Source organism: Chamaea fasciata, unplaced genomic scaffold, assembly GCF_029207755.1.
Source record: "Chamaea fasciata isolate MVZ Bird 193981 ecotype frontalis unplaced genomic scaffold, bChaFas1.0.hap1 SCAF_4, whole genome shotgun sequence".
Lineage (NCBI taxonomy): Eukaryota > Metazoa > Chordata > Aves > Passeriformes > Sylviidae > Chamaea > Chamaea fasciata.
In genome coordinates this window covers 39,587,635-39,615,289 of record NW_027094089.1, presented here as the reverse complement: position 1 = coordinate 39,615,289, position 27,655 = coordinate 39,587,635, and the positions used below count along the sequence as shown (strand labels likewise).

Here is a 27,655-nt window from a genome sequence, read left to right as displayed (position 1 = left end):
TTCATCTGAAGCTGACAAAATGTACTCTATAAATATTTATACAGCATATGAAAGATTTCTTTTCATTTCTCAACACACAAGCAACATCCATACAGCAACAGATTTTATGATTACCTCTCCTGGAGAGATAATTTAAATACTAATTTTAAATGTCATCTTGTGAATAAGAACTGTTTAAATGTTCTTTAAGTAGTGTGATTTGTAGTAAACACTAATGTATTAGTATTATTAATTTTATTTAGCAAAACTGAAAATAATAGCCTACTTCATTTACCTTGCTCAGAATATTTTTTATTAATAGGTTTTATTTTTTTATATACACAAGAGAAACTTCTCTTGTCATATACAAACTAGAAATGTAAACACTTAAACACTTCCCACAACTACTGACTTCAGAACTGATTCTAAGTATTATCTCAAAAAAAAAAAATCAAAGAACCAGGGTGACAAAGAGCACTACTGCCCCCTAATGAGCCAGCCCATGAAAGCTCCCTTGTAACAGCATTTTGTCTTCAAGTCATTATATCCACGAATTATGGGAAAAAAAAGTGAAAAAACAATACAATCATTAAGAATTTATCCTTTAAATTCACACCACATTTCACACAAAAGGCACATGCATAATTCTGTAGAGGAAAAGAAAAGGTATCAAATAGTACGATTTTCAGATATAATACTTAATGCATCAAGAGACCACAATGATGCATGATACACCAGAAAAATTACCTACACTAAGCAAATATTAGTCCATCTCATGTACTAGAATGTAATCCTGTTGTGATCTTCACATCAATACAGATTTTAAATGTTAATATCTGCACTGTGAGAGCAACAGTTTTCTTGTTGCACTGTTTTATCTAAATGCCCGTCACAAGTTTATTCTAGGCTTGTAATTATTGCAAAGTAATTCTGATCTTGGTATCTAAACATATCCACAAAAAGAAGTAAGAGAGGAAACAACAGAAGAAGTTCACTATCTGAATTCTGTTTATACAGGAAACAGAAGAACTTTCTGTCTTACATGAAAGTGATATTTTTCCCTCTATCTTTTTAATAGTTTTGCCATAAGATCTGAATCTGTATTCAGTGTTCACCAATGCACCTTGGACATAAAATTTAGTCCAGTTCCTGTATCTGCAGCAATAAAATGATGAAAAAAATACAACTGCTGCAAGTCTTAGTGAGAAGTGTAAACATAAGCTGTGTACTCTCTTTTATTTCACCATAAATCAGAAATTCCACTCACATTAGTAAAACTACTGTGAATTAAATCCAATGCTAAAGCATCACTGAGTTCTGATTTCTCCCCCCAAACTGCTTCCACTGGATTTTTCATAGGTAAACATTCTGACAGACACCACAGACTAAAGACTCCAACTTCCATTAACAAATAAGGTTAAAAACAAATCACGTCTCATCTGAAACATGCTGGCTAACAAAAGACAGATTTTATGAATAAAAATTTATGTTCTCTAGTGAGTTTGGGTTCTGATATGCCACCAAGTCATTAAAATCCTTGAACTTAAGAATCTACCTTAAAACCTCCAAATACTGGGTTTCTGTGGCCTCACATAGTGTCATCATTCATATAAATACATCATTAGCACAGAAAGGTTGCAAGTGATGAGCAATGTCTTATATAACTACACACATAGTAGAAGGCTGCAACCTACTATGTATTAAAAGCATAAGAACTACAATCATATGCTATGTGATAAAAATAAACGCTCTACAACAACATTCTAGAGACCTAAAATAACCATATTCCTGATTTCTCCAGTTACAGCCCAAAGAGCTGGTAAGACAGCTCTCAGTCTACTGAATATTTATGCTATTCTATCAGTATTTCACAATTCCAAGTGTTTACCATAACCTTTACAAAATATAAAAACAAAAATAATGACAAGAATAACAACAATTAAGAGTTCCAAAGGATGCTTGCAACAGAACATTAACATAAGGCCATCACCACAACTTACTCCAGACCTGCACTTGTATTTCTTACCTTTGAATCTTCATTGCTCACTCCCAGCTCTAGCACAGCTTGAGGAGACTTCAGCTTTGCTTGCATGGACTCTGCCATTTGAAGATTAAGCTGCCATCCAATTGTTTCAAGCTATAAAACACAAGTTTAGGTGACAATCAGAAGGTACAGAAGCACTGCAGTCAATTTTCAAAACTGCACTGAAGTCAATTTTCAAAACTGCCAGTGGTCTGCATCAGTGAACGCAGTGTCACACTCTACAAATGCCAAGCACTTGTATACAATGCATTTCCCTCAAATTATCCTGGACTCCAAGGCAGATTTGCTTTTCTCTTGTCAAAATTACTATTCAAACTCCCTACAACCACTCAAATAAAGCAACTTCTTCTGTCTCAGATCTGATACACCCAATCCATAGAACACAACTATGGATTCAGAATAGGGTAGCTTCCTCATCCTGTGGAAGTTTACCAGCAAAGCTGCAGATTCAATTTCATTTCATATTTATTTTACTTTTAGGAAAAAGAAAAAAAAAATAAATAGTAAACCACCCAAAAATGGTAATTTCTTAATCCACAGATCTACCCATGCGTATTACACCGTGTGTAGATCTTAACAACAAAAATAATTCTGCTTCTTGAATCATTAATGCTGAAAGGATAAAACCCAGGTAAGCATGTGAGCAACAGATTTTTTAATAGAAAATTTTAAAAAAATACATTTCAAATTCTTTTTTCATCAATAATCTGAAGTAATATTCAAGCATTATAAAAGCATTGATCATGCATAAATGAAGTACACAACAACAGAACTACAAGATAAATGATCTTCCTAGCCTCAGTGAATAAAAAGAAGTGGAAATACAAAATCTTACCACCTGCCAAGAAAATTTACACACAAATTCTTTTTAATCTAGTGCCTTCCCTCTTTTAGTAAATACTGTGGCTGACTTGGTAAAACTGGAACTGTGCCACATCTTGGTTAACCTCACCAATCTAACAGCTAAATTCAGCTAAAATCATAAACAGAATAAAGCCATGCCAAAGGCCTCGTACTGTGAACAGCAATACATGGCCTGCATCCTACAGTGACACTGATCTCTACATGAAAGATAGCAAAGGATGGCAAAAGCTTCTTCCATGGACACACCTCAAAGACAGAACTTCCAAAACTTCTTGCAGCTATACAATTTACATTTACCTACTAATATATGTTACACTGCATTTATCTGTACGCCAGATCAACAGCAGAACTATGCAACAAACACTAGCCATCACATAACCAGAAGGAAAACTATGTATCATGATATATCTTAACCACCAAGGCCAGTACAAGATGGTTAAGGAGTTTAGTCAAGGCCACAGTTAAGGGAAAGACACCATCTCCAACTGACTTCATGTGCAGCTATAGGAACAGGACAGCAGGAAGAACTTCAGTGGGTCAGCCTGCTCTGTCAGCTGCTCTGCAATCAATGCATCATTCAAACTTCAATTTGTCATAAAAATAAGGACATTTACATCTAATCAAATCCATGAAAGCATGCAGACCACACAAAGGAGTGAAGATGTCCCAAGTCTGGTGCCTCATTTTGAGTAGCCTTAATAACAGCCAGCCCACAGCCTATGAATTAGAAGATTCTCTAAAGAAAAGTTACATAACTTATAAAAGCAGAAGAATTTTTAATCATAATTCTGCTTTCATTTTCTCTAAGTTGATTACCTCTTGGTTTTTGAAAATAATAGTGCATAGTCCATCCCACCCAAAAGCACGTAACAATCCAGAGTGGATTCTGTCTACATGTTCAAGTCATCACACTAATGGACAACTCTGCTAAGTCCCTATGGGAGCCAGGATTTTCCAGGAAATTATATCAGAATGATACAACTAGAAAACATTTTTTTCTCCACAAACTTCAAAGAAATTAAGAAATTAACTCTGATTCTTTCAGGAGCATGAAGACCGTACCTTAAAAAAAAAAATAAAGAACTTTAGGTTTTTCATCAAGAAAAAATGTATAGCTCATTTAACAAAATTGGTAATGGTCAACAGAAAAGCACTCAGATCCTAAGTTAAGGGTTATAGTGGAAGCAGGTCAAAGCAGGCAAAGTACCACCTACTGATAAAACACCTAACCACAAAGGACAAACAGAGACATCGAGCTCTGGAATGTGACAGCTCTTCATACTGCAGTCACTATGGTTCAAGCCCTCAGCTCCTCAATTTAGAAAGGACTTTCTACCAGCTACTTAAACTGTTTATTACTATAGTGTGGAAACCAAGCCCTAGACAGGATAGCAGGTTACCCAGGATCATAAAACAATGCCACTAGAGACAAAAACTATTTCCAAGGAAGCTTGACTTTTAAGACTTTTCTGAAGTTGTTACTGTGTACTCTGTGAGGCATGTAGAACAAACCACCAGAAGAAAAAGAAATTCGTTTGTGTTTTCTAATTTACTTTTAATACACATCTATCCTAGAACACTGTAGAGGGCTCAGAACAAATACAATACATGTGACAGCACACTGGCCTAAATTTATAGCTGAAAAGCGGCTGTAGCTCTTGTTTTATATTGCTTTACCTTTAAAACTACTTTGTTTTCCCATACAATTCATGTCTGTTTTCTATTTTAAACACAGAATATGTTTATGTCATATGTATGAGAATAAGTTTTAATTAATAGGAGCACGCTGTCTAAGGCATCAAAATGGTCCATTTTCTTGAAAGGAAAACGGTTGTGTTTGTTTACTTAGAAGACATTCAACATCCTGCAATGTCAATTAACCTTTTGAGAGTAGTGACATATTTCTGCATAGCATTTGTGTCAAGGCAAAGTACTTGTTAGTCACAAATGGTACATACTTTAGGGCAATTTTTTTTCAAATATGAAAGGTCTATAAAATTATTTTTACTTCTGGTATAAAACTTGTTACAGAAAAAAGAATGATGGAAAAACAATGCCAGAATCTGTGATATACTAACTGAAAAGCACTCTGCACTGGGGCAGAGGAGAAATATTTCTCCATGCCTAGCATGAAAACAAAGCTGTGTTTTTAGCTACTGTAGACCTTGAGCTTTTCACAATTTCTTATCAGCAAGCTACTTTGTCACTGCAACACTAAACACTGTTGAAAATACGCTGTTTATTGCTGTAAATTCTTACTTCTGGCACTTATTTAACTTCAAGGATATGTTTAGAAAAAAATATAACAAAAAGCAAACAGGTGCAAGCTGGAAAAAAAGGAAGGGAAATAAACATAGGTACTAAACAAAACCAAGAGTAAGAAAGAACAAAAATGCTTCAGATGTGTTCCATGAACCCTCTGGCAAATAAGTCAGGGCAACAAAAATATGAGGAAGCTTTCAACAACCCCTGTAAATCCTCAGTTCTTGTGTCTTGTTTCATTCAGGCTTCTGAAGAGATGACTGTGGCACTCAGGACCGACAGACATGGAAGAACTCACGCACATCCCCCTTCCAGCACCCACTCAGTAGCGGCTGTAGAAGAGGTAAGGTGTCATTACCTGCTGAACCAGCTAGTACTCCCTCACACACACTGCTCTCAGTGGGCACCCAAAGCTGTCCCAGGGCAGATCCACAGAAGAAAGCACTATAAGATCTGACCCTTCAACTCAAGATGAGCAGCACCTTTACATTAAAACACCACCTCTGGTCTGTCTGCGATGGCATAGTCATTTGCTTCCAGTGTAAAACATCAGATTTTACAACTCAAGCCCTGTCCAGCAGACTGTTTTCCATACAAAATAGTCGAGTGTAGTATTTTACACAGTAAGACAAGATCATCACCAATGTAACATAACTATGGGAAAACATCTGGGTCAAAGTCACTCTCTAGAGAAAGCCCAGTGCATTGAATGTCAAGGCAGCCTTTACAGCTGATATAAACCTCAAGCACAATCTTCAGCTAAATTAAAGTTCACACAGTCAAAATTAACACCCATAGAATCCACCATTTCTCTTACAGCCCACTGTGTTTTTACACACTCTTTTGTCTCCTCCCAGCATATCTTCACCACAGTTCCTTACTTCTACATTTGCTGCCCATAAACCTTATTACAAATTAAACCTAAACTGAGAAGAAATTCAAGTCTGTCAAATAGGACAAGTTTCTATATTAATTGTCAAAAAATACTTCTCTCAACTACACAGATGTATTTATTTTACACTCTTCAATGAGAAATCAAGTAAATGTCCTTTGGCAAAGAAATTCAGGCTAAACATCTTAACCATACAAAAACCAGGCAATCAGACCAAGAACGAAGAACTACAACTTTGAGAAGGAAAGCAGAACAAATGTCAATAATAGGCATGTTGCAGGGCTCCAACCTGAAAGAGCAATGACAGAGCCCAAGTGAACAAGAACCTGACACTAAAAAATGGTTGGCAAGGACTTAATTTGAAGAAACAAAATAAGGGGAAGTATTGTGAAACAGGGACAATGAAGTAGAACAGAATTTCAGAAAATATGTACTCACCTAAAATTTCTTACCTAATATCTCCAACTTTGGTGAAACTGCTGAAGCAGGGTTGAGTATTTTTAAAAGATGACAGAAAAAAGAGGCTTAAATGTTCAGTCAGTACCAGAGGAGGAAGAGAGGATATTTTTGAGTTAGTTTTGGCTGATAAACTGCGATCACATCTCCTGACTGTCTCCACACCCAGAAAGACTGGAAGTTTGTTTTCATTTTAAAGCAGAAATCTGGAATTTTCACGTAAATTACCTGATTCTAGAAAGGTCGTAATAAATCACTACAGAAACTACAGAAGACCAGTATTATATGGCTCTCAGAAGTCACTGATGTGGCAGCTTACTTCTTACCACAGTGCTAGCAGTATGCCACAATACCATGCAAAGCATGGTTTCTCATCCATGATTTGGCACCTTAGAAAGCACAAACATGGTACCATGTTTGCCCCTTAGAAAGCACTTTAAGTATAGACTCACAGAAAGTAAGAGCAACAATGAGTTGCTCAACACAGCAATGAACCTGCAAGAACTACACTATGGAAATACTGCTCAGACACATAAAATCAACAGCACTGAGGTTTTTATAACCACCAGGCATCTAGACAGTTATGAGACATCCAGTTACTTTACAGATCAAATTTAACCTGTTATGAAGATCTAATTGTTTTGTTCAGGTTCTAGCTCTCCATTTTCTTGGTGAGATTTGCTGCTTTCAGAACACCTAGCTTTTACTAAGTAGAATAAAACGTTATATTCAGAAAACATACTTGATTCAAAATAAGGGGACAATTAATCAGCATTACGGGCTAAATGCTACTTAACAATCCACCACATATAACCTGGCTACAGGAAAGAGTATGAAGATCCTGTCATATCCAGTATTAGCCTCTCTGGCAAGCAAATGACCATGAGCATTTCCACAGGCAGAGCAATAAATGCTGATTAGCAGTTAGCAAAGAGCAAGAAAAATGCTCAAAACCAGTGTTTCCTCTTAAAATCTAAAAAGGGAGAAAAATACCGTTCAGGGCTGAACTGGTTAAGAAGCCCCGTGGGCAAAGGATGCAGAAGCAATTCCAAACTAGCAGCAAGTGTCCTGTAGTTTTATGCTTACGAAGGAAAATAGGTTATGAAAGCCCTGGATGGAAAAGGAACATATACCAAAGGCAAACTAACATATCCAATTTGTAGAAGTCTACTACTAGTACAACAACAGATGTTTTCAGTATAGCTTAAAGGTAATTGGTAAATAAAAGTGATAACATTACCATATAATTGTTTTCTTTGAAAATCAGCTGTATAATACAGTATTTCAGCAGATTATTTCAATTCAGTTTCTCATCCACTGTCAACAGGGTATGGTTTAGTTTATCTGCTTGAATTTTTCAAAGCAACAAAACTCCCTAACATGTGCCCTTTCAGGTAGCAAAAGATTGCCACAAAGTTGCTAAGGAACAGCTAAAGCCTTTGCTTCTGCAAATTCAAATCTTGGCAGAAAACTAAGTTCTTCTAATCATAGAACAGTTTGTTTTGAAGGAATCTTAACAATCATCTAGTTCCAACTCCCCTCTCCGTCACACATGTGGACAACTTCCACTAGACCAGGTTACACAGAGCCACATCCAGCCTGGCCTCTAACACTACCAGGGACAGGGTATCCATAGCTCCTCTGGATCACATATTGCTGAGCCTCACCACCCTCAGAGTAAAGAATTTCTTCCTAACATCTAAACTAACCTACCCTTTCTCAGTTTTAAGACATTTCCCTTCATTCTAACACTACATGCCCTAGTAAAAACCTCTTATCCAGCTCTCTTGTAGGCTCCCCTTGTGGGGTCGACCCCTCCTGGCACTGGTGGTGCTTGATTGACATGGACACCCCTGTTCTTGGCTGCCAGCAGCTTTCTACGACACAGAATGCTTCTGTAGACTTGCATAGCAAAGAAATAACATCCAGGTCTCCTGACTTTATGTCTTTATACTCAAAAGACGGACTTCAGGGGAGTTTAAGTGCATCTAGTTACTTCCATTCTCAGACAGTCTGATTAATTTGAGGACATGCTGAAGCAATGAAATTGACTTCATTTTTTCTGAAGTTTTTAAAAACTGCATAATAGAAACAGAATGCCAATAACTTCTTACTGGTTCATTTTTTTACAGGCACCAGAGAAAACAATCTTCCATTAGGCTGAAGCCTAACAAACTATTGCACATAAAGTAAGTCAGTTACAGCAATACAGAAATTAGTGTCATGCCCCACTGGTACATAGATCCACTCATTTGATTTTCAAACAATTTAATCCTTATTTTGAGAGAGCATTTAGTTCAAAATGATCTGGTATTTGTGATAACTCCAGTGTTACTGAACACCAGATTATGCTTTTCATAGCCTGAGAAAGAAATTGACACGCTTGAAGCTCTTTCTATTAAAAACACTATAATGAACAAGTGCACGGCACTATTGTTCAAAGTTACAGTCTCCTTATCTATTTCTACTACATGTGGTGTATCTGTAAGAGCATGTATCAGTTTACACTTATTACAGCAGCTACTCTTGGAGGTAAGTTCAGCTTCACTAAATAAATGCTGGAGTGCTCCCTACTTAATAGGCTACTTAATTCATAATTAAAAGTAAATATTGACATCTTAAGACTGCAAGTCTAAACACCTACTATTTTAGTGTTAAGAATGAGTAAATAACACTGTGGAAGAGTGCATAAAAGGGAGATGAAAATCCAACCTTCAGCCTGTTCTCGAGGAAGTAGATTTCTCATCACTGAAGAAAAAAGGAACTACCCTTTAATATCCCCAGTGTGAGCAAAAACTATACCTTAAAAATGAAGCCTGTCAAACTGAAAAAGTGCCCTACATAATGTCACTGCTTGCAGTAATGGGGAAAATTAACTCAATATCTCTGCCCACATATACCTTAGCAACGTACGTATAACGTCCCAAATACAACAGTTATAGAAAGAGAGAAATTACATCTTATTTTAACAAATGAAATCAGAATTTTGTCATTTTATCTCAGATATTAACTCATTCACTTCATTATTTTTCCCTCTTATTTGAGACCAATAGTCCAACTTTATGAATAAAGCATTTCCTGGAATAATTGAAAGAGCTGTTTATGTAATTTATGCATCCATACTATCCTAACTGAAACTGTTATGAACAGTAAAGAGATAATGGGGTACGAAAGACATCCTCAGGAAATCTTTTTCTCATATTATTACAGTAGTATATATCACACTGACAACAAAACTTTTAAAAATGTTCTCCACTCAACAAGATATTTTGAGGAAATAAATAATCAGTGTAAGAAATTTTCCAGTGCAGTTCTTTCACTTGTATTTTTTTGGTTGTTCTAAGCAAATAACCTAGAGGAAAACGAGAACAGTCATCCTTTCACTCAGTTTAATTCTTGAAAGAGTGACTGCCATACTTAGTTTCTGCACTGAAGACAAAATATGCCTCAATTGATTGTAGAAAATAAAAATCAAAATACTCATGCTTAAAGTTTTGAGAGCTCTTCCCCTCATCTTTCAATAACTAATTAGAAAAAATATACTAAGTCACAGTTAAATAAATGAATAATTTTCACTTAAAGAAAATACATTAAAACTATACATGCATGTTGCAATACCAATTATCAGTTTTGTATGATAGGAGAAGACTAAAAGTGTATTATATATTTTTTTAAAAATTGGTCTACAATGCATTACTCTAACTTCATATCTGTGTAATCACACCAGAATAAAACTAGAGGAAACCATTTCTTCTATCTAAAATCTACAGCCAGAGATGCCAATTACACTTTTTATCAGCAAACTCAGCACTCCAGAATTAAAAATCAAAATTATAGAAATGAAAATATCAATTTTGCCTGCTTTGGTGATGAAAATATTTTAAGAATGATTTAAGCATAACAAAACATGCCTGCCTATGAACTCCTTCAAAAACTCTCTCCAGCTCAAGAAAACAGTATTACTGCATGGGAGACAGCAGCAGGATGTAGCCAAAGGTGCACTCAATATAGCAAATAAATACTAAAACAGAAAAAAAGAGGCAATTTTTTAAGAGAAGGCAATGACTGATGACCAAAATTTACCAATTACCGCAGGTAGGGTCTTCATCACAGAAATAATCTGTCATGAGGAAGAGAGTGTGTCCTTTACAGTAAGCCCCAGATCAAACACCAATTTTCTCCTGAATGGAAACTTGAGCATTGTGAGTATGGGAGATGACTGCTCAAACACACTGATTTCTATTCTCCATTGTTCCTACTGACTTCAGTTTGACTCAGGTGGCATGAACATCTCTGAAGGAAGTTCTGGATGTTGCAGCTTCTTTTCAGCAGACCTTGCTGCAACAATTGCTCCATAGGTGAGCAATCCTGCAGTGAAAACAGCTGGGTTTTCATATGGTTTCATGAAATTTCTGACTGCAATCCTTTACCACATTTTTAATAGCAATAGAAAAACATTTCTATTTTTTAATAGAAAATAGAAAATAAAGTATGCAGTACTTAAATATCTGTCCCTCTACTGGACAAACTTATTTAACTTCAATGCAATTCAGTATCCCCATTTCATAAATGGGCTACTGAGGCATTTTGTAGTTTCAGTGATAAGTACTCCTTAATGACAGGTTTACAATTTGTAATATTCATATTTTATCTGTATATATGGATTACAAAATAAGTGACTAGCATCTTCAGCTGTCAGTATTACGCAAATCTTCAAATTAAACACAAGATTTGGACAGTCCCCATAAAAATAGTATGTAACTATCCACAAAACTGTAGGTACAACCACTCACGCACGTAACAGATTCAGTACAATAGGCTCAAGATTTTTATGAACGACAAGTCTGTAGTTACAATCAGTCATAACACATATGCGCAGCCAAGTTAAGCAGAAGTGGCACAGTCTACAGTGACTCATACTAAATTTTTAAGACTGAACTTTGAAACTTTAATGATATTTTTGCTATGTTTCTCAGTCATGAAGGTAAAAGAAAGTAAGAATCACTGGATGGATCCTGTCTAGACACAACACTAGAATGTAATGTCAAACCAGACTGCCTTAATCTTGTAGATACTGTGAGACCATCAGCAAACAGGCAAACAAGAAAGAGGGGAGGGGAGGGGAGGGGAGGGGAGGGGAGGGGAGGGGAGGGGAGGGGAGGGGAGGGGAGGGGAGGGGAGGGGAGGGGAGGGGAGGGGAGGGGAGGGGAGGGGAGGGGAGGGGAGGGGAGGGGAGGGGAGGGGAGGGGAGGGGAGGGGAGGGGAGGGGAGGGGAGGGGAGGGGAGGGGAGGGGAGGGGAGGGGAGGGGAGGGGAGGGGAGGGGAGGGGAGGGGAGGGGAGGGGAGGGAAGGGAAGGGAAGGGAAGGGAAGGGAAGGGAAGGGAAGGGAAGGGAAGGGAAGGGAAGGGAAGGGAAGGGAAGGGAAGGGAAGGGAAGGGAAGGGAAGGGAAGGGAAGGGAAGGGAAGGGAAGGGAAGGGAAGGGAAGGGAAGGGAAGGGAAGGGAAGGGAAGGGAAGGGAAGGGAAGGGAAGGGAAGGGAAGGGAAGGGAAGGGAAGGACTATATTTTTCACCAGCAGACAAGAATAACTAGAAATAAGGGTAGTTAAGTCAATTATTATTACAAAGCCATAGTATAAAGGCAAGGAAAGAGCTGGACTGGGCTAGGCATACAGTGAATTTACAAAATCATGTAAAATATTAATCAAATGGAGCAAAATTGTCAGGGGGTGAAGAAAAGCATCTCAGCCTCAAAAGAAGGCATTATTACGACAAAGAAACTGAAAATAGGTTAGGTCAAAGACTCTGTCAAGTGATTAAACCAAGCAAGAGAGAGTAACTGAATGTGAAGAATCTTCACTAATGTGAACAAACACATTATTATGTTTGCCATGCAACTCTTCGACCCCTCAGCGTAACTGTCCCCAATAACAACAGTAACTTAAGGCAGCAAAAAAAATTAAAATGAAGATTAGTAAGTTTTTTAACTCTATAAGCTGTTAGTTTCAGCTTGTAATTAATGCTAGAAAAAGCAACAGGAACAAAACAAAGAGCCAGTACCTCACTTACCTCTCATAGAAGGTAGTAAGAGCATATTAAAATTAGAAAGGAAACTAGAACTTAACTCTAAAAGGAAAATATACACAAATTATGCACCTAAATTCACATTATTGGAAAATATTTAACTAGATTCTTCATTGAGACTAGCTGGAGGTTAATTTCTTCTCATTTCCCATTTTTGTCTTCAAGGATAAAATCATTTTTCTCTTCAGCAAACTTTACTTAGCATGTATACCAAGAAAAGCAGTATTTTCAGACTTCTCTGTTCGATATTCAAATCGAACCCCCTCATCTCTTTAACCCTGGAGATCAGGAAAAAGACACACTCCAAAAAGAACCGGTGTGCTTCAAAAGGAAGGATACAAAACAAATAACATAACATGAAATTGATAGAGTAAGACTACTGCTAAGCTGCAACAACTTCAAGAGACTTTGCATTAATTGAAGTTACTGCAAGTTTTCATCTTTAACTGGTTTTTACTGATAAACAGCTAACTTGAAAGCAAACAGAAAGAGACTCTATGACAAACATTAGAAACAGAATTTCGGTTTCAAAAACTGTAGCATTTAGGGGTTCACTGTGCAAATTGCAAATGTCCTGTTGTGCTCCGTCTGTGCCAAATTTGTGAGCACAGAGTTGCAGTAAAAATGTGCCATTCTGTGACCGCTTTTTTAACTCATGGCTGACTGGTGTTTTTATCTAGCAGAAAATACAACAAGATCCAATGGAGGAAAGATTAAGTTGACAGTTTTTAATTAGAGATAAGGCAAACATTTTTAGTAATCATAAAAAAAAGAAAACCCAGAAGTTACCTGTCATTTCAAGCCTTGAAATCACAACCAGACCCCTATTCCAAAAGCACTTTTACATATTGAGGAAAAATTATAGTTTGTATTACACAGGAAGTTAGACAGTATGAGGAGAGTACTCATTTTTATAATTTTTTAAAATGCTATTTTGCATGTAGAAACAGAAAAAAACTTACAGATCTTTCTAAATATTCTCAAAATGTACCTTCTTCCAACCTTCATAATTAATATTTTCCTGGTAGAAGACAGAAGAGGGCAAGGATAGGAAGCAACTCATTAAAAAATCCTGAAGAAGTAGTACCTAAAAACTGCAAACAATTAAAATTCCTACTAACAAAGCTGAGTAAAAGAGTAAGACCCATTTGTGCTTTAGCAGGTGATTAAAATAATCTTATTAGGTATAAAAATCTGTGGTTTTACTTTGTATTTCATCATTTGCAGTCTCTTTGTCCCTGTGAGTGTATTGGCATCACCTAATGCAAGCTAGTTCACAATTTACTGTGACAATGCCCATGGGTAAAACACTGTTTTTGTGATCTCAGCTTGCCACTGTAAGAATGATTAGTTGATCAGACACTAACAAGAAACTGTAAAATCCTTTCTTATAGTCTGAGCTGCATTCCTCTTCATTTTGCATTCTTCTGATATCAGAAAAAAAATTTCAGCCCTGACAAACGCACACAGCAGAGCAATTCTCTTCTTTTTTTGGCATAACCACAGTATGCATGTGTTGCAGGGTATTTCTGTAGATGTGCCAGCATTTAGCAGAGGGAATTTAGCATATTAACATTACAAATACACCCATTAGCAGGAAGGCCAGTTTCTGAGAAAATCACTTTCAGAGTTTTTCCCATATGGCTTCAAACAGGCACTCAAGATACTGAACTGACAGCTCTGTCAAGAATTTTAGGTATATAACTTCACTAGTTGCATTCCCACGCATCATTATATTAAGCAATGCTGTCTGAAAGCTATAAAAAACTCCTCTTGCTTGGCAACATAGGACTTTTATCTTTTTCACATATTTTAAGGATACCCTGAATAGTCTTCCAAAACTAGAAAGCTATGAAGCACTTAGCTTGATCTGCCTCTAAAACAGAGATTTGCACAGAATACTGAAAAATACAGATAACATAATATTAGGGGGAAGAGAAGTGGAGAAAAGCAACAGAACTGATGTAAAACTGCCATGAGAATTCAGAGTGAACCCTATCAAAAATCTAGCTCTTCTTTGCAAGAAGAAAAAAAATACATTTTAATCTGATCAGTGTGTCCTCATTTCTAAACTTATACATTACCAAGAAAATACTTAAAAACTGGATCAGATTGATATCAAACTATTATCACTGGCCTATCATTCTAAAGGCCAGATTAAGAATGTGTTCAAAGGAAAAAATTGAACAAATACCATCATCTTAATTAACTACGATTGTATTATCATCAGCAGAAATAAAAAAGGCGCTGTCATATGAGTAAGGACCAAAGAACCAATTAATGCAACAGCAGAATATACATAATTAAAAGCTCTGTGCAGCTGAAGGCTCCTCAAAAATTCACTGAAGAAAAATGAAAAGATGAAATGAGAAACAGTATTAAACAGTACAGCTTTATTTTAACTCCACAGTTTTTATTAATTTCTCAAGTCAATAACATCTCTATCTACTAAGCAGTCTGCACAAAAAATTCAAAAACCTATCTTCAAAAAAGAATAGTTTTTCTCAAACAATTAGAAATAGTGTTCAATATGCCACAGAAAACTTCACCTCAAGTATTCTACAAAATAGTTGTTCTGCTGCTCTAACAAACACAATTTGACTTGTCATCCCAATGAAGATATCAACCAGCACACTACCACCTACACCTTTTGCAAAGAACTGACAGACCCAGAACTCAGAATACTACTTTTTAAAAACTTGTACTTTGCAGGCAAGAAAAGAATCTGGTTTAAGAGAACAAACTTGTCAATACAGACAAATTATCTCTAAGAAATTATTTTTCATAATAACTAGTGGTCTCGAGTCCAAACCTGAACACTTCTGTAAGCCAAAAGATGCACTGGCCTACTCTTAAAAATGACAGAAGTCAATTTTTTTAGCTTTATTATGAAATAACAAACTTGGACAGTCAGCTACCCACTAGTTTTGACCATAAGCTAATCAATCCCACAGGTTCCAATATTTTCTTAATGTGTAAACCATATCCCTAATAAAAAAAAAAAAAAAAAAAATTGTCTGTCATTTCTTGTTGTTTTGAAACAGAAATGAAAAATTACTGCCCAGTCCATCTTGTGTATGCAACAGAAAATACTGAACTGTCAGGATTTGGATACCTCTGTAACAGACAACCTCTAAGTACCATATAACAGGAAAGACTCAGAATTATTTTGCCACCCAGATTTTAATAAAAAACAATATAAAATTCCAGATAGATCTTTCCTAGTTATTTCATAAACTCTGTCTTGTGGGTGTGTGCAGGGACACTGTGTATGGGTTGGAACAGAACTATTAAGACCTCAGTAATGCTTACCATGACCCTGATTCTGCACTTGGATCCACACATGCAACCCCTTTACACACCCACTAAAGCTGCTTTAAAGAAAATTTAGAGTTACTAACATGCAAGAATCACATATGAACTAAATTCTGAATTCATATATAGTGCTGCACACCACCTCAACAGTCAGCAACAGTCCCTACCAAACATGCAGTGATAATCAAAAAGCCTGTATGCATTTAAAAAAAAAAACATGAAAGAGAAAAGAAAAAAACAACCAACAACTAGCATTCATTCACAGAATGGTTTGGATTGGAAGGGGTCTCTGAAAATCATCTAGTCCAACTTCCCTACCATGGGCTGGGAACATCTTGATCACTAGATCATGTTGATCGATGCCCCATCCAATCTTTTCAATGTGCGCAATGACAGGGCAACCACAACCTCTCTGGGCAACCTGCTGCAGTGTCTCACCATCCTCATCAAGAATTTCTTTCTTTAAATCCAATCTAAATCCATAATCCTTCCATTTAAAACCACTGCCCCTTGTCCTGCCACTGGTAGACATGCCCTGGTAAAACATCTCTCTCCATCTTTCTTGTAAGACTCCTTTAAGTACTAAATGGCTACAACAATGTTTCTCTGGAGCCTTCTCTTCTGCACGCTGAACAATCCTACTCTCAGTCTGTCTTCACAGCAAAGGTGTTCCTGCCCTTGCATCACTTCTATGGACCCATTTCAACAGATCTGAGTCTGTCTCATGATGGGGGCCCCTTAGCAAGCTCCTCACACAATACTCCAGGTGAGGTCCAAGAAGAACTGAGAGGAGTGGCTGGTACACCAAAGGGTTGCGCTGCCATCCACAGGGACTTGAACAGGCTGGAGAAATGGTCTGACAGTTCTTCTCATGAAGAGGAAGTGAAATGTCCTGCAGTGAAGAGGACAAGCACCAGCACAAGTTGGATGCTGTCCAACTGGAAAAAAGCCATGTGAAAAAGAACCTGACGGTCCTGGTGGACACCAAGTAAACCATGAGCCATGCTGGGCTGCTCTAGGGGGAGTACTGCCCACAGGCTAAGGAAAATGATCCTTCCCCTGTACTCAACAATGGTGAGGCCTCACCTGGAGTAGCATAATCAGTGCTGGGCTCCACAGTATAAGAGTCATGTAGGTACTGGAAAGAGTACAGCAAAGGCCACCAAGATGATGAAGGGATACGAGCACCTCACATATGAGAAGAAGCCACAAGAGAGTTTCTTAATTCCTTGTGTGAAGGAAAGCTATATAGACTGAGCCAGGCTCTTTACAGTGATGCCCAGTAATAGGACAAGTTGCAACAGACATGAACTAAAACATGGGAGGCTCCCTCTGAACACAGGAAAACATTTAGGCACTTCAAGGGTGGCTAAGAACTGAACATAAGGTGCCCAGGAAGTTTGTGGAATCTGCATCCTCACAGATGTTCAGGTGCTCTCTAGACATGGTCCTGAGCAAGTCAGTTTAGATGTCCCTGCTTGAGCAGAGGGGGTGCAACAGATACACTCCAGAGGTTCCTCCCAACTTCAACTATTCTGTGATTATGTTGCTAGAACTTGCAATAATATGTCATTCTTTTTCTGTACAGAATATTGCTTTTGGAAGAGACGTGAACAACGTAAATTGGGAATTCATATATGGCCACGTAAACTAATACTGATATAGAAGGCATATTTATAGGATCAATTGTTTAATATTGTACACTCATATTTACATGTTGAAGAGGGTATGAATAATTCAATACAAATCCCTTTGTACAAAAAAAGTAAGTTAATATAATCTCTAAATCAATATAAATACCTAAATTGTATATCTAATCCAAAAAGCAATCACCCTTCTGTAAGTATTTTTCAGGATTATAAACTTTTTTTTTTTTCACTTCAATTGAAGGGATGATGATGAACATTTACAGAAAATTGGCTAGGACAGCAATGTACCACAAGAGAATATTTTGCTTGCTATTTTTCAAGGTACAGAAAGGTAATACAGAAAATATATGCAGATTTGTAATTATACACAGTATTGAATGAAACACGGCAGACACCTACTGCACTTGTAAGATAATACAAAGAGATTCAGAAGATTACAAGAACAGGGGAAGTTGTTCTTCCATTACAATGCAATTTTAAAAATATTTTACTCTCTGCTAGCTGAACAAATTCTTTATTCAGCAATTAGTTTTGTGAACTTAATCTTTAAGGAAAACTCTCAAGTCTACAGGAGTAATACTTCAAAGACTTTCAAAACAAACTGAGAAAGCAAATCCAAGTTTCAACTCCAGTTACACTCAAACTGATACTCAACCTGTTATCTGGGCAAAAAGGCAGGAGGAAAAATGATGGTTTAAGCATATGTAGGGGCACACAGCTGTATTTAAACCTGGTTTCACACTAAAAAGCAAGTAAATGGCACTACAATATTTTTGCAGTTGCTTTCCTCCTCGCTCAATTAAAAACTACAGATTAAAACTTCTTTATATGGGATGCATTACAGTAGGAAACCACTGTTCCATTAGCAGACGGTGCTGAATTTAGACTGTAACATAAAACAGAAACATTGTATGTTACAGGGCTCACAAAACTGGAGACCAGTAACAGAGTAATGCCATTCCCAAACCAGGTCACAGAGTGACCACAGGTATGTATGGTACAAGCTGAAAATTAAAGAGGATGAAAGGTGTTTTTATTAGTTTCCCATTCACGGAGGAGCCAGCAGTAAAATATATATATTAATGCATAGTCTGCCTGAAGAAAATTTTTAAAGACATCTGCTTTGTAGGCTGTCTTCAGAACTGCCTTCCGTTCTGCACATATACTCTGTATGTTGAAAAGTTTACCTTATAATCTTTATTTCACTTGGTTTTCAAATTACTTACCTCCTTCAATGGACAGTCATATCTGGTTCTATACTTACTGTACCACTAAACCATTTAAACTCTGGGACTTGTACGCTTCGCATTGGTAATATTATTAAAAAAAAAAAAAAAAAAAAGAAACCAAAGATATCTTGCTGATTTTTTTTTGAATACTTATACTATCAGTCATTTATTCTGTTAGATTCATGAGTTATTGTAATTTTGCATACCAGAATTCTCTAAGTTTTGTGCCTAAAATTACCCAGTTTTACAAAGGACCAAGTTTAAATACTTTGAAAAAAATCAACTGTGATGCAATTCAGAGTATCTTTAATCTGTTTCATAGATATATCTCCTCCTCTCAAAATGTGAATTTTACACCTAAGTGAAATTTTAGATTTATTTAGGAGCAAGCAGGCTGATACAAATTATATTGTTCTAGTTCTCTCTGTGCATCATGTATACTTAATATATACAATTTATTTTCTATGTTTCTCTTACTCACCAAACCATTAATTAACAAACTGAATCTTAACCCAACAAGATATAAAGCAATGATAAAAATAAAGTAAGAATAACTGAATTGTGTTTGAGAATTCTTTCTAAAAATTTGATCCTGGCTGACACTGGTGTGCTCTATATACAATTCCTTATGCATTTGAAGAGTTACTATGAATCAACAAAATTATGTAATTTATACCTTCTCATAGATATAGACGTCTATGTCCAAATATACAATGAGACTTCTATAGCATATAGCAAGTTTTAAGTGGCAATATGCACACAGGAAGCAAGATTATATGCCATTGTAGAAAAACACCATAAAATTGTAATGAGTATCTCGCAAAACTGACTACGCAAGCAGCTTACAAAATTAAAGATGGCAGGAGCTCAGATACAAGTGTAGAGAATGACCAGCCTGATGAGCTCAATCACCACCAATGCTCACGAACACATTGTCCCCTGGCCATGTTGTAAAGCCTGTTCACAAACAGTATGCGGGTTGCTCATGATGCATAAATAGCCGGGTTACAGCAGTTACAGCAGCTCAGCTAACATGTAGCATCTCTTTAAGACAACAGAATTCAACTGTCTCCAACAAATGTATCTACTACCTGTAATTGACCAAGCACCTTGTCACAAACTTTGCCCCTTAGTTTAACCTCCTTGCTTCAAACTGAACTAATACAACTTTATTCTCTCTCAGAAGAAAAACCACACACATTACCTTCTGAGGGGTCAAAACCCTCTGCCTGAACTTTTCAATCATATCTTGACCTGCAGTCGCCCATGCACTAGCAAATGCTTCTGCTTTGTCTTGATCCAGGTGAATGCTTTGCAGTTGCTGTTGCAATGAAGCAGGCTTCAAACTGTGATAGACTGCCTGTTGAAGGAAAAATAAATGGTGTTGCCAAGTGCTGATCTACAAGTCATAGCAGACATGTTCTAGCATAAACGGCCACTGTGGTCACACAAGATTTTTACTAGGAACTCCACTAGGGGAATTATATGCATCCTGTTCATCTTAACCCTCTTACTTGGTAGACAAGTGTAACTATTGGTAGAAAAGTGTAACTATTTCAAAATGCAGTCTTACAAATTACTCTTCTCAAGATAGACAAACTACAAAAAAAGTAGACATAAGTCAGATCTGAGTGTATGTACAGGTTTCCACTGCACAAAATGGCAAAGCAGCTATCTAAAGAAAAAAAGATGGGCTTTGAAGACCATTGTGACCATCAAGAAAGGAGAACTTTTCCAAATTCACACTATTCAAGCAAACCCAAACGTGGAGGTAATATTCTGAAAAATCAAGAACAGCTTGCCTAAACTGAATGAGTTACCTCCCAATTAGCATCAATTTTTTGTGGAAGACACTCCATATGGATCTTTATCAAAAGAGGACTGTGGCAGCAATAGGTCAGGTTAAAAAAGGAAACAACATATGTGGCAAAGACTGCATGGCAGTCTTTCTACCTATAATGCCTCCACAGACTAAAGGGCTGTTAAAACAGGTATTATCTGACAGAACAAGCAGCTGCTCCAAGAAGCATACCTATCAGCAGGAAAACAAAGAGTTCTCATACAATATGTAGTACATCTGGGACTCTTTTTTTTTTTTTTTTTTTTGGCAGATATTAATATTCTTCCCTCTATTTTTTGTTTTAATGCAAAAGAAGCAAGAAGAGAATTAACTGCTTTTCCTGTTCCTCTTCAATAATTATGATATAAATTAAGCAGTCTGAGGAAATCAGGACAAGGTAGTAAACAGGTAATTCTGCTGTTTTGCCAAGAAGAAAATTTAAAATTCCAGTCTGGAGGTGACCTCAAGTTTTATTTTGATTTTTTTGGTGGATGGGTGCCATGAGGAGAACTGGTTTATTTCTAATGCAGTGGAATGTGATAATTAAGTGAACTGATCATAAATTGACAAGTGTAAGAAAGGACCCAATTTAAATCCATCAAAAGACCATCACTATGCATGCCCTCTGCACAAGACTCCACGTTCTATATTTGCATGAAATGGATGGATATCATCGGCTTAACAATTTTTAAAACAGTAACCATATTTACCAGGTAACACAACACCTTCCCAGCTTTAGCAGTAATCAGAAAACCTTCTCTGTTTACAAGGTCACTGCACCATGCAGTCATCCACTGCTCCGAATACTCGAGCTACATTAGTTGTGCCTGTTCACCTCAGTACAGACTGCTTCTGTGCATGAAAATTTTCCATAACTGACTCTTAAAATAACTTAAGCTGTGCTCAGTAATGTTGTCTAGGATTTTTCTCACAAGAACTTACAAAACACATGTCTGGCTTGATACAAAGAATAAGAGGGAATACAGTATCTCATAGTTATTAAGAGTTCCCTTGGAGTCAAGCAGGCCTCACTTCTAGCATTAATATCTACATTAGCTAAAAAAACACTGCACAAAGGCACCTAGTCCCATCCAAATCAGAAAGGTATGAAACAAAAAGCAGTTAAATCATAACCCCAAAATATACCACAGATATATTTCACTAATTCCTTTTTAACTTCACTGTCCTATTTTTGAAATATATAGCTGGATATAAAAAATGCATTTATCAATGCCTAATGGTGAAAACAAAATACCTGTTCCAAAATGAATGACATAGTTTCAAGAATCAGATGAAGATCCTGTTTTTCCAATGAAAAAGCTATTTTAAGTTTTTCTTCCTCCTCTTCACTGAAGGTACTTTCAGCCTGAAGCACAAAAAACGTTAGTCCTGACATTTCATTTAAGGACCAACAACATACTTATCAAAAACTTTCTCCTCATCTTCAAGAGACCCAGTGGCTATCCAGTTGTTTCTAAAATAGAAATCACAAAGCAAATGCAATTCCTCTCACTGAAAATCAAAATTAAAAGCCAACACATACCACAGGATTACCCGACATACATCAGAAGAAAAACCTTTCTCTTTGTACCTCATAGACACTACAGAAATTTTCTTCTTTCAATTATCAGATCTGCAACAACCTTATATAAATAAAAATAAGGCAAGTACATAACTTAAAGCGCATTACTTAAATCAGACCCCAGAAAACAGAAGGCAAAACTGTAGCAAAGTTAGTTATGTATGCTTCTTCCATTCTGGATATCTTTCTAAAAATCACCCATGCTGTTTCAAAAGAAATAAAGGCCTAATGTATATTTTGAAAGTTCAGTTCGAATCTGTTACCCTACTGCATTACTGAAGACAATTGAGAATGTGCTGTACTTTTAAAATACAGCAGCTGTACTTATTACACTACAGCAAATTAAACAGTAATTTAAAATGCAGATACTGCCTTCTTTTAAAACCCAATTACTAACAAACACCATATTTAGATCACTTAGTAATCCAAAACTGCAAAGCTAGACAAACAAAGCAATTTAGCTGTCCAAATAAAAAAATAAGGCAATTATACAAAACTTTCAATGATCACAATGTTTATAACAAGAGTATCAAAATGAAAACATTATTTGAATCATTAGTTGTTAAAAGGAAACACAGAGAACTTCACTGCACACAGAACACAGAGAACTTCATTGCCTTAATAGCAGAGCAGTTCTGCTTTGTTAAGGCAATGAAGTTCATTTCAAGCTTCCAGCAATTTAACTAGTTACTTAGTTAGGTACTTTAGAAAGTAAAATTATTCATGAGATTGACTGGGCTGAATTACAATAACCACTTCAGCTCATGGAAATGCCAACTAAAACTGTGAACAGCTAGTATAATGCTATAGAGTAGTAAAAAGAACAAACCAAACAACCCAAAAGTGGGTGATACTTTCCAGTTACCAAAGAGTTACAAACAAAACAACTCGAACAAAACAACAGAGAAAACTCTCTGCAATAACAGCAGCATCCAAGTTAGTGATGCTTACAGAAAAAAACCCAAACCAGCAGTTGAACCAAATGAATCCTTACAGTCTCACACTTATAATCTTTAATATAATGCAATTTTTGCATGCTGCTCCTGTAATATTTTATCATTTAGTCTTTATATATGTGCATACAGAAAACAAATTCCATGTTTCTTTTTATACTTTTTCTAAGCACAAAACAATGGAATGAACAAAATACGACACTGTAAGACAATGAAACTAACAAAATAACTCCTGGTGTAAGATTCATTTTACAGCTTCCTGTGCAATATTTAGTACAAAGTTTAGAGTTGACCTGCAATTAACATTTGAGCACTGTGAAATGAAACTGGCTACTGATTTACTTTCTCTTTTTCTTTTTTTTTTTACATTCTGCAATCAAAAACATCTTCTGCAAAGATGACAGAAATATTCACTAAAAGCCCTGGATTTCATTTTTATCCTCAATTCCACAGGTGTCTTTAGTTGATGGACATACGTAAATGTAGAAAAATAAATAAAACACCTGTTTAGTGTTTCCTTTGTGTTGTAAAATGCGGAACATGTAACATTTTCTTAGGAAAGAATGTTCTTTGATGGTTGATCTTTGTATACTTCCAAGCCTAATCAACAAGACAGGTGAATTAACCCATGAAACAGAGAGCAGCTAACATGCTCTAAGTGATGTGCAGGTTTTAGAAAGCCAAATTACTTGTTGGAAGAATTGCCTTGTTAAGGTTTATGGCTTGACATACATCAGTGACCTCAGACCTAGGGAAAGGTTAACAAATTTTGGGAATAAGCATGTACCACTGATAGTGAACACAAAGAATGCAGAATCTATGGGCCTCAAGGACATTTGGCAGAACTCCCAAGATAAGGGAGAAACTGATAAAGCAAATTCAGCAACCATGCTGAAATCAGCTTCAGCTGGGTATAAGGTAATTCCTGCAGCGTAATCTGGGACCACCAGTTCAGGGACAACAAATCCAAGAAGCCCACTGACTCAAAGGAAGAGGAAGACTGAGCATGCAGACTAATTGGCATGGGAAGCAAGAGAGTCATAAACCAGTAGAACACGGAATTTTAACTAATAAGAACTACATAACTTGTCGCCAATGAACACTAAAGCCTTTGTTTGCTAAAACGTATAAATGGTAGAAAGTTTTGATGGTTGGGGTGCTTGACTTGGGGAATACCACTGAAAATCGGGCCTGCACAATTCTGAAATAAATAATCAATGTCTCGTTTGAGTGTGTAAGCACTGGCTTTTTGCAAACCAGAGAGCAAATCCGATTTCCGTGGACGACATTCCTGAGAGCAGAGAACGAGTTTGTGCAAAAGGCCAAGCAACTCGCGTGTCCTCAGACAGCGCTCTCCGAGGCACCAGCATCTGGAGTCAGCGTGCTACAACAAGCACCATCACTCGTTCTCATGCCATTCACCTTCTCACGCCATTCGTAACCGGCTTTTATTTCGTCTCCCCGACGTAGTTCTGAAGAACTAGCGATGAATGAAATTAAGATCTAAAATCCTTAACAAGGGGTGGTGAGGGGGAGAGACGGAGGGGGGTTCAGGCTCCGCAACCGCGCTGCCCAAGCTCCGGCCGGGCCCGGGCCCGGGCCGGCCCCGCGCCCTTCCAGGACCGCCGAGCCCCGCTCCCACCCCGCCCACCCCCAGCCAGCTCCCCGCGCCCCGCCAACCTTCAGGTGTAGCTTCTGGAGAAGGCGGGAGAGAAGCCGCGGAAACCGGCCCGGGTCCACGGCGTTGAGCAGCGACACGGCCCTGCAGATGCTGGGAAAAAGGAACAAGGGTCAGAGGGGCCCTGGCCCCACTGCGTCCCGGCACCCTGGCGGGACCTGCTCTGCTCTGCCTCACCCCCATGGGCCGGCAGGCCCGGTCAGGCCCTGGCGGGAGCGGCGCCGCCGAAGTGCCGGTACCTGTCGCTCTCCGGCACGATGGGCGCCGCCATAGCTGCGGCGCGGACCCGCCCCCGACGGCGGCCTGGCGGGGCCAAGCCTGATGTGCCGCTCGCAGCGGGGGCAGCGCGAACTCACAGAATAATCACGACATGAGTAAGGTGGAGGAAGACGTCTGGGATCGTCGTGTTCGAGCCCATCATCGGGCGCCACCGTATCAGTTAGACTGTGGCACAGGAGTGTCACGAGCAGTCTTTCCTTAAACACCCTCAGGCCCGGTGACTCTACCACCTCCCCGGGTAGTCCATTCTAATGTTTAATCACACTTTCCGTGAAGAAATCCCTCAGGTTCAGCCTTAACCTCGCTGGGCACAGCTTGAGGCTGTGTCCTCTCACTGGTAGCCTGGGAGAAAGAAGGGCCTTGACCCTGCGGGACGGCCTGAGGGCGCTCCCCGCGGGGCTGCGCAGCGGCGGCGGCTGAAGGGCCGCGGCTGAACCGCGGCGGGGACGGGTTCGAGGCGCCCTGGGGCCCACCAGCGGGCAGCGGGGACCAGTGCTCGTCCTTGAGTCACATCCCTGAGCCCTCACTGTGTGGCGGCACTGCTTAGCCCCTCAGGCTGAGAGCCTGACACGGCGGGGCCAGAGTCACACCCCAGCAATGCCAGTGATTTCCATCAGCCACCAGAACTGCTTCGTAAGCTCCTACCGTCTCAGGAGGAATTTGTCGCCGATTTCCCTTTGGCTTTCAGACCGGCTATGGGGGGCCGCCATCCTGGAGGGGCAGTCACTTCACCATTTTAAATTTCTCTTTTTTGCTGGAGGGCCAGTAAGATTTAGCTATTTTGTATCTAGTGTATCTATTTATTCACTGTTGTATTTTGCCTGTTGCTGTTTTCGCATGTAAACTGGTTTTTTGGTGTTTTTTTTTCACTTACGTCTGTTCATATTTGTTTCCCCTTATGGCAGAAAGGGACTGGTTAAAACTGTAAGGGGAGGTTGTTAATTTCAGAGTGTCCACTTTTTAAATTGTCTTAAACTGAAACAAATTTTTACCAGAAGTTGGACCCACAGTCATTGTTATGAGTGGCCATTACATTTTCCAAGCTAGTGTTCTGGGGTGAAATACAATTATATTCAACTATTTAATCTGGTTTTCTGTGCTCTTAGAAAACATGAAAAAAAAACCAACAAACAATTCTTGCAAGAAATTTTCTTGGCTGAAAAGAAGAATGAGTGTTTTGCTCCACGCTGAAAAGAAACCAAACATATCTTTTTGTTCTAGGAAATCTCCCCTGAGAGCAGAATTTTATAAAGTTTGTTCAGGCAAAATGAGTAAGGGCGGCTGGAAGTCTAGACAATTGCTTACTTATTTCATAAAGTTCAAGTTGATACAGGTATTAGATGTCCTGCTCAGGTTTGCTGCCACTTCTCTGGTTTTACAACCTGGACCTATTTTAAAGTGTTTTCTTTCACACTTTGCTGCATCAAATGAATATTTAAAATGAATAATCAGGAGAATGAACATTAAGAACTCAACTAGACAACCTGCTCCAGCTGGACCTGCTTCACACAGGAGATTTGATTTGCAGACCCTGGAAGTTTCTTCTATCCTGTATGATTCTGTGTTCAGACCCTTACTGAAGCAACATAGGAAAGAGAGCACCTGATTGGAAACAATAAATAAGGAATCTAACCTGACAAGGTACTGTCAAGTGCACCATTATATAATTTTTTATCCTAATACCTCTTCTGTTACTAAAAAAGAATTCTAAAAAGTTGTGACTTCTCAAACATCCATTCATTTGTTACTGGTTTGCATTTGTACCCATCTCATGAATGAGTGTTTAAGATTGTTTAAAAAATCACAGGCAAAAGTATCAGTAAAAACAGGTTTAATATAAAAGCTTCTCTATGTCCTTTCTACTACCTACAAGATGGTCAAGGCACACTGAAGACAGAAAGGGGAAGGATAAAGGGGAATACAGCCCAAAGGTCAAACAGCACTGCACTTAATAGCATTTAAAGCAGTACATCAACTTAACAGCATTTAACTTAACTTAAAACTTAAAACAATTTAAGCAGTTGAAAATCTAGGAGGAGCAGCATTTCTCCCACATTTGGTATAGAACATGCACACTTGTATGCACACAGACATAAAGAGTCAGTGCTTCTAGCCGGTCAGTCCCCAGCTGGTGCTTGGGATCATTCCTCCCCAGGTGCAGCACTCTACACTTGCCCTCGTTGAACCTCATTAGGTTTCTCTCTGCTCAGCTCTCCAGCCCATCAAAGTCCCACTGAATGTCAGCAAGCCTTCAGGTGGATCAGTCACTCCCCCCAGTTTTGTATCAGCCAACTTGCTGCAATCCCTTCATCCAGGTCACTGGTAAAGAAGCTGAGTAAGACTGGACCCAGTACTGATGCCGGGGCAATGCCACTGACTACAGACCTCCACCTGGATTCTACTCTGCTGATCATGATCCTCTGCGCTCTGCCATTCAGCCAGTTCTTGATCCATCTCACTGTTTGTTCATTTAACCCACGCTGCCTGAGCTCACCTACAGGGATGCTATGGGAGACAATGTCAAAAGCCTTGCTGAAGCTGATGAAACATT

The 27,655-nt window shown here is 38.2% G+C and overlaps 1 protein-coding gene across 5 annotated transcripts in view; it reads right to left on the bottom strand.

The window, feature by feature from the left end:
- COMMD10 (COMM domain containing 10) overlaps positions 1-25,147 on the bottom strand; it is a 105,542-nt gene extending 80,395 nt beyond the window's left edge. For 4 of the 5 annotated variants that reach the window (XM_066181348.1, XM_066181352.1, XM_066181347.1 and 1 more), the window contains exons 1-5: positions 25,065-25,147; positions 24,828-24,918; positions 21,868-21,978; positions 19,977-20,132; positions 2,006-2,116 (exon numbers count right to left, since the gene is read on the bottom strand). In XM_066181348.1, the coding sequence (XP_066037445.1) occupies positions 2,006-2,116; positions 19,977-20,132; positions 21,868-21,978; positions 24,828-24,918; positions 25,065-25,096 (501 nt within the window). In that variant the 5' untranslated portion in view covers positions 25,097-25,147. The remainder of the gene's footprint in view (positions 1-2,005; positions 2,117-19,976; positions 20,133-21,867; positions 21,979-24,827; positions 24,919-25,064) is intronic. The other variant, XM_066181350.1, reaches the window with a different exon arrangement.
- Positions 25,148-27,655: the final 2,508 nt, after the last annotated feature.